The sequence below is a fragment of the Neoarius graeffei genome, chromosome 3 (genome assembly GCF_027579695.1).
Source record: "Neoarius graeffei isolate fNeoGra1 chromosome 3, fNeoGra1.pri, whole genome shotgun sequence".
Lineage (NCBI taxonomy): Eukaryota > Metazoa > Chordata > Actinopteri > Siluriformes > Ariidae > Neoarius > Neoarius graeffei.
In genome coordinates this window covers 79,898,887-79,911,889 of record NC_083571.1, presented here as the reverse complement: position 1 = coordinate 79,911,889, position 13,003 = coordinate 79,898,887, and the positions used below count along the sequence as shown (strand labels likewise).

At 43.0% G+C, this 13,003-nt stretch overlaps 1 protein-coding gene across 3 annotated transcripts; it reads left to right on the top strand.

Annotated features, from left to right (window-relative positions):
- Positions 1-166: 166 nt before the first annotated feature.
- On the top strand, positions 167-11,406 carry cbr4 (carbonyl reductase 4). 3 transcript variants are annotated; one of them, XM_060916043.1, is made up of 7 exons: positions 219-244; positions 411-477; positions 2,588-2,735; positions 2,861-2,981; positions 3,192-3,325; positions 10,829-10,984; positions 11,134-11,406. In XM_060916043.1, exons 3-7 carry the CDS (start codon positions 2,591-2,593, stop codon positions 11,310-11,312), a joined length of 735 nt encoding a protein of 244 aa, XP_060772026.1. In that variant the 5' UTR covers positions 219-244; positions 411-477; positions 2,588-2,590; the 3' UTR covers positions 11,313-11,406. The 3 variants fall into 3 exon arrangements, with proteins under 3 accessions (XP_060772028.1, XP_060772027.1, XP_060772026.1); XM_060916045.1 differs by having other exon boundaries at positions 167-477; positions 10,829-10,963; XM_060916044.1 differs by lacking the exon at positions 411-477 and having other exon boundaries at positions 176-244.
- Positions 11,407-13,003: the final 1,597 nt, after the last annotated feature.

Sequence of the window (13,003 nt, the reverse complement as noted above, 5' to 3'; positions counted from 1 at the left end):
TAGAATCCGTCTAGAACATTTTCCCACCTCTTTTCCGGAAAGCCACGCCTCTTTTGAGGATTAACTGCACAGGGGCTGGTTCGAATACGGGTGAGGAAAACAAAACAACAGCGTACGCCTTTAAGGCGTAAACACGTCACGCTCTGTTGTGGGCGTGGTTAAGGTACACAGCTGATCCAAGATGGCGACACCCATGTTTGTTTTGAGGATACACGGGAGAAGTTGATGATAGAACTACAAGAAGGCTAGTAATATAATCATTTTGGCATGTTTTGTTAGTTTAAGAGCATGACCTGGCTAGTTACAAGCCTTGCTAGGTTCATAACTTGTTTTCAAAGACGAAAAACAGGATTTAGTGCAAATTTTGACTTGTGTATTGAAGTAGTTAGTTTTCAGATTTTCCTCTTCAGCAAAAGGCAATAAAAACCACGCTGGGACACACTGATCTCCCACTGGAACCTGTAAAGTCGAGCAAAGGTTTGTAAAGTCATTTAGAGGAATAACTATTAAAACGAACATTTATGTCTTAATGAGATATACACTACCGTTCAAAAGAGTGGGTCACTTTGAAATGTCCTTATTTTTGAAAGAAAAGCACTGTTCTTTGCAATGAAGATCACTTTAAACTAATCAGAAATCCACTCTATACATTGCTAATGTGGTAAATGACTATTCTAGCTGCAAATGTGTGGTTTTTGGTGCAATATCTCCATAGGTGTATAGAGGCCCATTTCCAGCAACTCTCACTCCAGTGTTCTAATGGTACAATGTGTTTGCTCATTGCCTCAGAAGGCTAATGGATGATTAGAAAACCCTTGTACAATCATGTTAGCACAGCTGAAAACAGTTGAGCTCTTTAGAGAAGCGATAAAACTGACCTTCCTTTGAGCAGATTGAGTTTCTGGAGCATCACATTTGTGGGGTCGATTAAATGCTCAAAATGGCCAGAAAAATGTCTTGGCTATATTTTCTATTCATTTTACAACTTATGGTGGTAAATAAAAGTGTGACTTTTCATGGAAAACACAAAATTGTCTGGGTGACCCCAAACTTTTGAACAGTAGTGTAACTGATGAACAGGACTTTAATGCGGTTTGTTGATCTTTTGACCAAGAGCATGCACAACTTAATTATGTACAGAACTAAATCTTATGGAAATTAACAGCCACATAATGACACTACTGTATATACTTACAATACTACAGTGATTTAAAGCACATGAGGTAGATACGGGGTGGCACGGTGGTGTAGTGGTTAGCGCTGTCGCCTCACAGCAAGAAGGTCCGGGTTTGAGCCCCGTGGCCAGCGAGGGCCTTTCTGTGTGGAGTTTGCATGTTCTCCCCGTGTCTGCGTGGGTTTCCTCCGGGTGCTCTGGTTTCCCCCACAGTCCAAAGACATGCAGGTTAGGTTAACTGGTGACTCTAAATTGAGCGTAGGTGTGAATGTGAGTGTGAATGGTTGTCTGTGTCTATGTGTCAGCCCTGTGATGACCTGGCGACTTGTCCAGGGTGTACCCCGCCTTTCGCCCGTAGTCAGCTGGGATAGGATCCAGCCTGCATGTGACCCTGTAGAACAGGATAAGCGGCTAGAGATAATGGATGGATAATGACACTACTGCATATACCTACAATACTACAGTGATTTAAACCACCATGAGGTAGATATGGAGTGGCACGTTGGTGTAGTGTTAGCACTGTCACCATACAGCAAGAAGGTTCTGGGTTCGAGCCCAGTGGTCAGCGGGGGCCTTTTTGTGTGGAGTTTGCATATTCTCCCCGTGTCTGCATGGGTTTCCTCCGGGTGCTCCGGTTTCCCCCACAGTCCAAAGACATGCGGGTTAGGCTAACTGGTGGCTCTAAATTGTCCATAGGTGTGAATGTGCATGTGAATGGGTGAAAGGAGAAAACCTCTATAATAATCTAGTAGAAGGCAACGGGAAACCAGTACTGTAATGTTCCCTAAGCATTTTGATGGCTGAAGCCGTCAGAGCGGCCACGTCACCTGTAGTGATATGCCAGAATGGATGGATGGAAGTAGATATGATTCACTAAGTGTGCAGGATGTCACAGAGATGTCCGATTTGGGGTGGCAAGGCTTATTTCTAGGGTGGCAGTTGACATCCTTGTGCCACTCATGTGTCCACACTTCTACTGCAGCAAAATGACAGCCACTCTGTCCTGACTGCTGTGTAAGACTTACATCCCAGAATTCAACCTCAGCATGTTAATTATTCAATCTTTAGAGTGCATTCCTGGTTCCTTTGTTCCGATTATTTGACATGAAATAAAACATGTGACTATCGGCTGATGTTTATTTTCTACAGAATTCTAGAAAGGTTTTTCTTTGATATATAGGATTTTTTAATATATAGGATTTTTGTTTAATCCAAGTTCCATAAGAACGGTTATTTTTTAAAAACTTTAATTCTTGTCAACACCTGAAGGAACATCTAACATTTGTGCGTTTGCCTTTTCATCTTGCATTTCTGCTACTAAGTTCTTATATAAAAACTGGCGTGTTGCTGGCAATAAAATGGGATCTTAATGTGCCCCCCCCCCCCCCCCCCCCCCCCCCATCATATTGACAGCGGATGTCCAGATTGGCTGTGGTGTTTGGCGGCTCCCGTGGTATCGGGCGAGCAGTAGCCCAACTGTTGGCTCAAAGAGAGCATCGAGTTGTGGTGATCTCCCGGAACAAGGAAGCAGCACAGGCCACAGCAGAGACGCTTTCTGGAGGTAGATCACTTTAACCCTAAAACATATTTCAAGATACCTGCATGCAACTTTCCAAACTTAAAAAATGGAACTAGGATGAGTTTTTTTTTTTCTTTTTCTTTTTATTTATTTGTTTTTAACTACAGTGGAACATGTGGGTCTCAGTTGTGACGTTTCCAAAGAGCAGGAGGTGCAGAGAGTGTTCGATACCATCACTAAGACCTGTGGCCCTGTGGGATACCTAGTCAATGCAGCAGGAATCAACAGGTCAGAGAGGACACCAAAGTGTGCATTGTTTTTGGTTATAAGTGCACCATATGCTTTACAGACCCGAACAGTTGACGCAGTGCCATAGGATTCATGATGTGTAACGGATCTGAAGCTATTTTAAACTTTGAACAGGTGTACAGAGTCTCAGATAAGGGCTTGCCTCATGTCTTGTGATTACTAACCTGGTTCTCTGTCTTTGTTTTTCAGAGATGCATTATTAATGAGGTGTAAATATGAGGACATGGTTTCTGTTCTTCACACCAACCTGCTTGGCTCAATGCTTACCTGCAGGGCAGTGTTACGGACCATGCTCAGTAATGGAGGTGCTATTGTCAATATAGGTGAGCTGTAACCTGTCATCTCTATCTGTTTATAATACTCATAAAGCTCCTCTCTGCAATGATTACACCACCCCCATCCCCCCAAAAAAGTGTATGGCCCTGATCATGCTATTGATCCCAGTTATGTTGCACAAGGGGTAAAATTGAAACATCCTTGTATATACCCAGTACTATACTTTATGATTTCCTAATACCCTAACATTAACAAATCACAGGGAGCGAGAGCTTAATGGGACCTAGTGCACGTTATCCAGGCTTCTGAATGAAGCAACAAGAAGGCTCTTCTGCTTCAAATAAGAAGATGGTGTAAACTCAATGTTTCTAAAATTCACTTTGCCTAGGGTTGTCAATGAGCCAAGCAAGATAAACACACTTTTTCTTTGTGGCAAAACGTGAAAATTTCAGCAGAATCGGACCACCAGACACAGAGGCAATTGACATTCCATATGTGACATAAATGTTTATGGAAAATAGTCAAATGAACTTTGGCCAGATGGCACATTTTAAAATCCTCAGGGTTTCAGAAGTCTGTGTATTAAACCTATATATGTTAGACTCAGCCTTCTCAGAGAGCATTTTGAATGACTCCTCCAGATTTATCCCCCGCTGGCCGAAAGGCCCGAAGGGGGATTATGTCGTGGCGATGTCTGTCCGTCTGTCCCGGTAAGGGTGCTCACCTTCTGAAATCAACTCCTCTCACAATTTTTGGAGGAATTTCACAAAGCTTGGCAGGATTCTTTTTTATATGTCGGTAATACACATATTGTAATTTCGTTAAATTCGGTCGCATTTTACCAGAGTTACAGCCCTTGATTAACAAAATTATACTTTGACAATTTCATGAGAGTGTGTTTCCCTTCTGAACTCAACTCGTCTCACAATTTTTGGACCAATTTCACGAAACTTGGCAAAAGGCATTGTTATGTCGGTAGTATGCTTTATTGTTATTTTGTTCAATTTGGTCATATTTTACCAGAGTTACAGCCCTTGATTAGCAACCTCGTACTTTCACAATTTCATGAAGGTGTGCTCGCCTTCTGAACTCAACTCCCCTCACAATTTTTGGATGAATTTCTCAAAGCTTGCCAAAAGGCCTTTGTTGTATGACAGTAATATGCATATTGCGATTTAATTTCGTTTGTGAAAATTTTACCAGAGTTTTGATTCTTGATGAAATAACTTGTATTTTGATAATTTCATGAGGGTGTACGTTCTTCTGAAATCAACTCCTCTCACAGTTTGTGGAGGAATTTCACCAAACTCGGCAGAAGGCTTTGTTATATGACAGTTATACGCATATTGAAATTTCGTTTAATTTGGGCAAATTTTACCAGGGGCGGCACGGTGGTGTAGTGGTTAGCGCTGTCGCCTCACAGCAAGAAGGTCCGGGTTCGAGCCCCGTGGCCGGCGAGGGCCTTTCTGTGCGGAGTTTGCATGTTCTCCCCGTGTCCGCGTGGGTTTCCTCCGGGTGCTCCGTTTTCCCCCACAGTCCAAAGACATGCAGGTTAGGTTAACTGGTGACTCTAAATTGAGCGTAGGTGTGAATGTGAGTGTGAATGGTTGTCTGTGTCTATGTGTCAGCCCTGTGATGACCTGGCGACTTGTCCAGGGTGTACCCCGCCTTTCACCCGTAGTCAGCTGGGATAGGCTCCAGCTTGCCTGCAACCCTGTAGAACAGGATAAAGCGGCTAGAGATAATGAGACGAGATGAGATGAAATTTTACCAGAGTTATGCCCTTGATTAGTAGCAAACTTGTACTTGGGCAATTTCATCAAGGCGTGCTTGCTTTCTGAAATCAACTTCCCTCACAATTTTTATCCGCTGCTGGACAAAAGGCCTGAATGGAGATTATGTCGTGGCGATGTCTGTCCGTCTGTCTGTCCTGGGAAGGGTACTCGCCTTCTGAAATCAACTCCTCTCACAATTTTTGGAGGAATTTCACGAAACTTGGCCGGATTCTTTGTTATATGTCGGTAATGCGCGTATTGTAATTTCATTCAATTCAGTTGCATTTTACCAGAATTATGGCCTAGTTGCCAGCGGGGGACATTGTGCTCTCAGAGCACTCTTGTTACCTGTTGGGACACAGCAGCCTACTATAAATAACTTAGTTGTTTCCAGAAAATGTCACACATGGAACCATGGGTTTGCATTGCATCTGGTGGGACTGACATTCAACATGTAGCTTGAATCTTACTACACATTTAAACTATCAACTCTTAGTAGTTCAGCCAACAAGAAATGTAGAGGCTATGCTAAATATGCAAAAACTATGAACAGTTCCTATCTGGTCCTGTATCTGCATGCAACACGGCATATGGCCAAATGGGAGGCTTTGGGGTCACCTATGTGGTCACCTGGAAATAGATCAGAAAAAAAAATCATGATGCTACCCAAGCTAGTCCTATATGAACACGATTATGACATGTTGTGCTTTTGGTGATAAATATCTAACGTGATCTAATAGGATCTTAGACATGACATTTTTTGGAGTGGGACCAATAGTGTGACCAGGGTCGTATGTATCGGGCAGCACATTGCTTCTGAGCTCAGGGCTACACGTAAGTATAATTAATTATAATCATGTGTAAGAAATAAAATATAGCTTTTTCAAAAGACTTTCTTGTACTTTGAAGATTAAAGAACAATTAAGTTTGTTTTGGGTTACATTCATCTCTTACCGGGATGAGACAGAGAGATATTCACTCTCACATTCACACCTATGAGCAATTTAGAGCAGCCAGTTCACCTCCTCCGCATATCTTTGGACTGCAGGAGCAAACCTTTTATAAACGTAAACATTTTAATTCCAGCTTGTAATGCAACAAAACAGGACAAACACAAAGGGGGGATGAATACTTTTGCAAGACACTGTAGTTGAGGACTAAGTCCTTCCCACGCCATGTGGTGCACAGGGCGGCGCCGATCTCCGTTTCCGTAGCCCTCGGCCTCTCGCCTATTACATAGCTAGGGTTATAGTGGGGGGTTAGTCCTCTGGTAACCACGAGAGTTTGACTCCGCATTCGCATCTGTATTGCAGCGTGCCTTGCCAGACGGCAGTAGGTACCATTTTTATGATGGTCTTTGGTATGACCCGCCCACGAGTAGAACTCGCGATCTCCCGATCGAGAGGCGGACATGCTAACCACTAGGCCACTCGCTGGTTGAGGACAAGGTTTGCTACTAATGTATTTGGTGGCCCATTGTTTGGACAATTTTGGATGATTTTGTTGAACTATTGTAATGGTAGATTGAATAGAAATTGATGAAACATTCTATTTCCCTCAATGGATTTACTCATAGCACGGTTTCGTTGTAGCAGATAGGGTGTGTGAAGCAAACACGTGAGGACCCTGTCTACACATAATAGACAGTGGGGATCCCAAGTGTCTGTGCTCCGTCACTGAATAAAGGGATAATGAACAGTCAATACACAAACTGCATACAGATACTTTAAACCAGGGGTCACCAAACTTTTTTCTCTGGGGGCCACATTGTCGTTCCTGACTGTGATGGGGGGCCGGGGTCGGGTCAGCTATATAACATAGAATTGTATGACCCAGACAAATATGACCACCAGCAGGCCTCATTGTGTAGTAGAGATTAGTACTAGCCTGGCACAGCCATCCACACTACTATATCCCCACTACTATACCCCCCACTACTATACCCCCCACTACTATACCCCCCACTACTATATCCCCCACTACTATATCCCCCACTACTATATCCCCCACTACTATATCCCCCACTACTATATCCCACACTACTATATCCCCCACTACTATATCCCCACTACTATATCCCCACACTACTATACCCCCCACTACTATACCCCCCACTACTATACCCCCCACTACTATACCCCCCACTACTATACCCCCCACTACTATACCCCCCACTACTATACCCCCCACTACTATACCCCCCACTACTATATCCCCCACTACTATATCCCCCACTACTATACCCCCCACTACTATATCCCCCACTACTATATCCCCCACTACTATACCCCACACTACTATATCCCACACTACTATATCCCCCACTACTATATCCCCCACTACTATACCCCACACTACTATACCCCACACTACTATACCCCACACTACTATACCCCACACTACTATATCCCACACTACTATATCCCCCACTACTATACCCCCCACTACTATACCCCCCACTACTATACCCCCCACTACTATACCCCCCACTACTATACCCCCACTACTATACCCCCACTACTATACCCCCCACTACTATACCCCCCACTACTATACCCCCCACTACTATACCCCCCACTACTATACCCCCCACTACTATACCCCCCACTACTATACCCCCCACTACTATACCCCCCACTACTATATCCCCCACTACTATACCCCACACTACTATATCCCCCACTACTATATCCCCCACTACTATATCCCCACTACTATATCCCACACTACTATATCCCACACTACTATATCCCCCACTACTATATCCCCCACTACTATATCCCCCACTACTATACCCCCCACTACTATACCCCCCACTACTATACCCCCCACTACTATACCCCCCACTACTATACCCCCCACTACTATACCCCCCACTACTATACCCCCCACTACTATACCCCCCACTACTATACCCCCCACTACTATATCCCCCACTACTATATCCCCCACTACTATATCCCCCACTACTATACCCCACACTACTATACCCCACACTACTATACCCCACACTACTATACCCCACACTACTATATCCCCCACTACTATATCCCCCACTACTATACCCCACACTACTATACCCCACACTACTATACCCCACACTACTATACCCCACACTACTATACCCCACACTACTATACCCCACACTACTATACCCCCCACTACTATACCCCCCACTACTATACCCCCCACTACTATACCCCCACTACTATACCCCCACTACTATACCCCCCACTACTATACCCCCCACTACTATACCCCCCACTACTATACCCCCCACTACTATATCCCCCACTACTATACCCCACACTACTATATCCCACACTACTATATCCCCCACTACTATATCCCCCACTACTATATCCCCCACTACTATATCCCACACTACTATATCCCCCACTACTATATCCCCCACTACTATATCCCCCACTACTATACCCCCCACTACTATACCCCCCACTACTATACCCCCCACTACTATACCCCCCACTACTATACCCCCCACTACTATACCCCCCACTACTATACCCCCCACTACTATATCCCCCACTACTATATCCCCCACTACTATACCCCCCACTACTATATCCCCCACTACTATATCCCCCACTACTATATCCCCCACTACTATATCCCCCACTACTATACCCCACACTACTATACCCCACACTACTATATCCCACACTACTATATCCCACACTACTATATCCCCCACTACTATACCCCCCACTACTATACCCCCCACTACTATACCCCCCACTACTATACCCCCCACTACTATACCCCCCACTACTATACCCCCCACTACTATACCCCCCACTACTATACCCCCCACTACTATATCCCACACTACTATATCCCCCACTACTATATCCCCCACTACTATATCCCCCACTACTATATCCCCCACTACTATATCCCACACTACTATATCCCACACTACTATATCCCACACTACTATATCCCCACTACTATATCCCCCACTACTATATCCCACACTACTATATCCCCCACTACTATATCCCCCACTACTATATCAACACTTGATTCCTGGCACATATTTGTTTATCTTTACTAGTGGTTTGCAAAAGTAGTAATCAAGTCTTCACACTTTGTTTTAATTTGAAATACCACAGATATTCCATTTATTTATTTTCTAATAAAAATAACATCAAAGCTGTCAAGGTAAGAAACATCTGCCTAGTTGAGGTGATTGACACTGGCAAAGGTGAGTGGAAAATTATAAATTGTAGGTAGGCCTGTTGATATTATTAATAATATTAATAATAATTGTGTGCAGCACTTAATAAAGGTCAAATAAATAGGCCTATAAAATAAATACATTAAAAAAAACAGTGAAATTATAATGAGCAATAGATCAATAGATCACAGCAGTTGTGCTGTGTCCTGCACGTCATTGCTCTCATCCATGGCCAAAGCAAAAAACTCGAATTCTGACGCTTTCTCATTCAGCTGGTCATACACGTTGTCCCCCAAATCTTCGGTTCGCCTGGTCATAGCAGGTGCGGAGAGACTCGCCGCGCTGAGCGCATCCTTCTTGTCGGGACACACCTCGGCCACAGCAAGCATGCATACTTTAACAAAGTCCCCATCAGCAAACGGCTTTCCATGGGTAGCTAGTAGGTGAGCTACCTTATAGCCAGCTTGGACAGCAGCCTGGTTGATCTGGGTTTGGCGAAGGAATACATTCTGTTGTGCAGCCAGTCCGCATTTCATCCTCCGAATCCTGTCTTCTCTTGTTTGCCCTCGCAAACTAGCATACTCCTTGTGGCAGGTTTTGGAATGACGACGCAGTTTATATTCTTTGAAAACCGACACACTTTCTTTACATACAAGACAAACTGCACGGTCCTTACACTGAACGAAAAAATAATCGGTGGTCCACTGTTCTTTAAAAACTCTGCACTCTCTGTCAGCTTTTCGCTGACCGCTAGCCATTTTGCTGTCCTGAACATTGACAGTTCTCTGCGCGTGCGCTGCCTGTCACTGCTTGGTCACGAGCATATGACGAAAATTCGGAAAATATGAATAGTTCAGTTTATAACTAAATATCAATTTAGTTAAAGTTTTAGTCAAAGGGGGGTGGCGGGGCGTAGTTGGCCCGCGGGCCGTAGTTTGATGACCCCTGCTTTAAACTGTGCATTAGCACTTTATTCTTATCTCTCTACCTCATCACACTTATCACACCTACCTTAGCTCTTGTAATATTTAATGTTTAATGTTTTGTCATGATCCTTGTTGTTTGCACTGTCTAAGTACCTTGGTCTACTGAGAACGACATTTTGTTCTTCTGTATACGTGGAAGAATGACCGTAAAGTTGAGTTGAGTGTGCCTATATGAAGTGTCCTCTGACATTTCCCATGAAATGCTTATCCAGAATATCACAAACTTTGTCCAGTTTATTTAAAAAAATGCCAGTGAGTTGTTTGGGAGCTGAAAGATGAAAAGAGCTGGAATTCCCATCATTAGTCAGTATGGAGCTCCAAGAATATAAGTCAAAGAAAACAATGCCTAAGGGACATGTGTGTAATTCGTGTAATTGCCACTAGGTGGCATTAAAGCATAATTGGTCTCCACTTCCCTTTTTAACCTGATGGAATAACAAGTGAACTTTTGAAACTTGAGGTCATTTCACTGGATCAGATGGTATGATCTTTGAGAAATGCTTATTAAAATATGCCTAGAATAATTTCCTGTGTGTGTGAGAGAAGCTAACATTTCCTGCATGTTAATGGAAGATTACATTCCCACAGGCTCAGTGGTGGGTGTGAAGGGAAACGCTGGTCAGAGTGCGTACAGCGCCAGTAAAGCCGGCCTTGAGGGCTTCACACGCTCTCTGGCCAAAGAAGTGGCTTCTCGAAACATACGAGTCAACTTGGTAGCTCCAGGTAGACTCCTTTCTTCTTTAGGTAGTTGTGGTTTATATAACTTCCTGGATCATGGTATTATATCTTTTCCTGAACTAATGTCCATGTGGAGTTTATTAGTACACAGGGAGTACGTAGTAATGAAGCATGCGCTACAGTGAATCTCTCTTTGTCTCTGTTACCTCTTTCAGGACTCATTCGGACTGACATGACAGCAGGTCTGAACGAAAAAGAGTACGGAAAGAGGATTCCACTGGGTCGTTTTGGTGAGCCACAGGAAGTGGCACACGCTGTTCTGTTCCTCTTGGAGTCTTCGTACATCACAGGGCACGTCCTGTTGGTGGATGGAGGACTACAGCTGACCATGTAATTCCTGATTCTGCCCATTTTGGCCTGTAAGCCTCTGTTGATGGGACTAGCAGTATGACAAGTCTGTCTAATAAAGGAGCTTTTTTTTTTTTTAATCTTTATTTATTGGACAATGAGCAGTTGACATCTCCAGTTTCTTCAGTGAAAAAATAATGAACAGAATGTGTGCACATATATGAAACATACAGACGTACATACAGAACATGTACACACATACATACATGCGCACACATACATACTCATATCAAGGATCTCATCTCATTGTCCTTAATAAGGGAGCTTTTCATAACAAAGGAAGGACATGAAGAACTTCATGTAGTCACATAGCTTGAATTCAAATTTCCATCTCCCCTCCAGGAGAGTCTTTGTAAATATGATCGCAGTTGTCCATAGTGTTTCAACAGCCATTTATGTGAACCATCTCCACTTTTTTGGTTATACACTACCGTTCAAAAGTTTGGGGTCACTTTGAAATGTCCTTATTTTTGAAAGAAAAGCACTGTTCTTTTCAATGAAGATCACTTTAAACTAATCAGAAATCCACTCTATACATTGCTAATGTGGTAAATGACTATTCTAGCTGCAAATGTGTGGTTTTTGGTGCAATATCTCCATAGGTGTATAGAGGCCCATTTCCAGCAACTCTCACTCCAGTGTTCTAATGGTACAATGTGTTTGCTCATTGCCTCAGAAGGCTAATGGATGATTAGAAAACCCTTGTACAATCATGTTAGCACAGCTGAAAACAGTTGAGCTCTTTAGAGAAGCTATAAAACTGACCTTCCTTTGAGCAGATTGAGTTTCTGGAGCATCACATTTGTGGGGTCGATTAAATGCTCAAAATGGCCAGAAAAATGTCTTGGCTATATTTTCTATTCATTTTACAGCTTATGGTGGTAAATAAAAAAAAAAGTGTGACTTTTCATGGAAAACACAAAATTGTCTGGGTGACCCCAAACTTTTGAACGGTAGTGCACATAAATTATAAATATATAAATTACACATGTACCAACACTGCACCATTCAGCAAAATCTGTTGTTCAGTCTTTGGGAACATGACCTGCAGACACTAATAAGTGCAAGGTCTAGAATTTCTGTCAAATATTTCATGTGTAGTGCTTTATAAAGTGAGTTATTGGTCATTTCAGAGCAGTGGTTCTCAAATTGGGGTCCAGGAACAACCAGATATCCGTGTGAATTATAGTTGTGGGTTTTTGTTTTTTTTTGGTTACAGTAATGGAAATTACCGTGTCATATATTATCAAAGGTATTACAGTTAGGGGTCCAAGCACCAAAGTCAACTCAGGCTTAATGTGTCCCATCAGTGGGTATTTCAGGAATAGAAAGCTCAAGGGTCCTTGGCTACAAAAGGTTTGCGAACCACTGTTTTCGAGTAAGGGTATCCAATCCTATCTACAAAACATCAGTGTAGCTAAAGGTTTTCATTCCAACCAAGCAGGAGCCTGGTGCTTGGTTGAAATGAAAAACCTTTTAAAGGAGAACTGAAGTCATTTTTAAACTTGCTTTATTTCTTAATTAACGTGTTATTCAATTACGTTTTCGGTTTTAGTAACCTTATATTGTGACTCGTATTGGCAACTAATTGCAATTAAATATTATACTTATCAGCCTATTCGGTTTTTAGCCATGTTGATTTTCGTTTGTTTGGTCCACGGCAGGCGTCGCTTATCT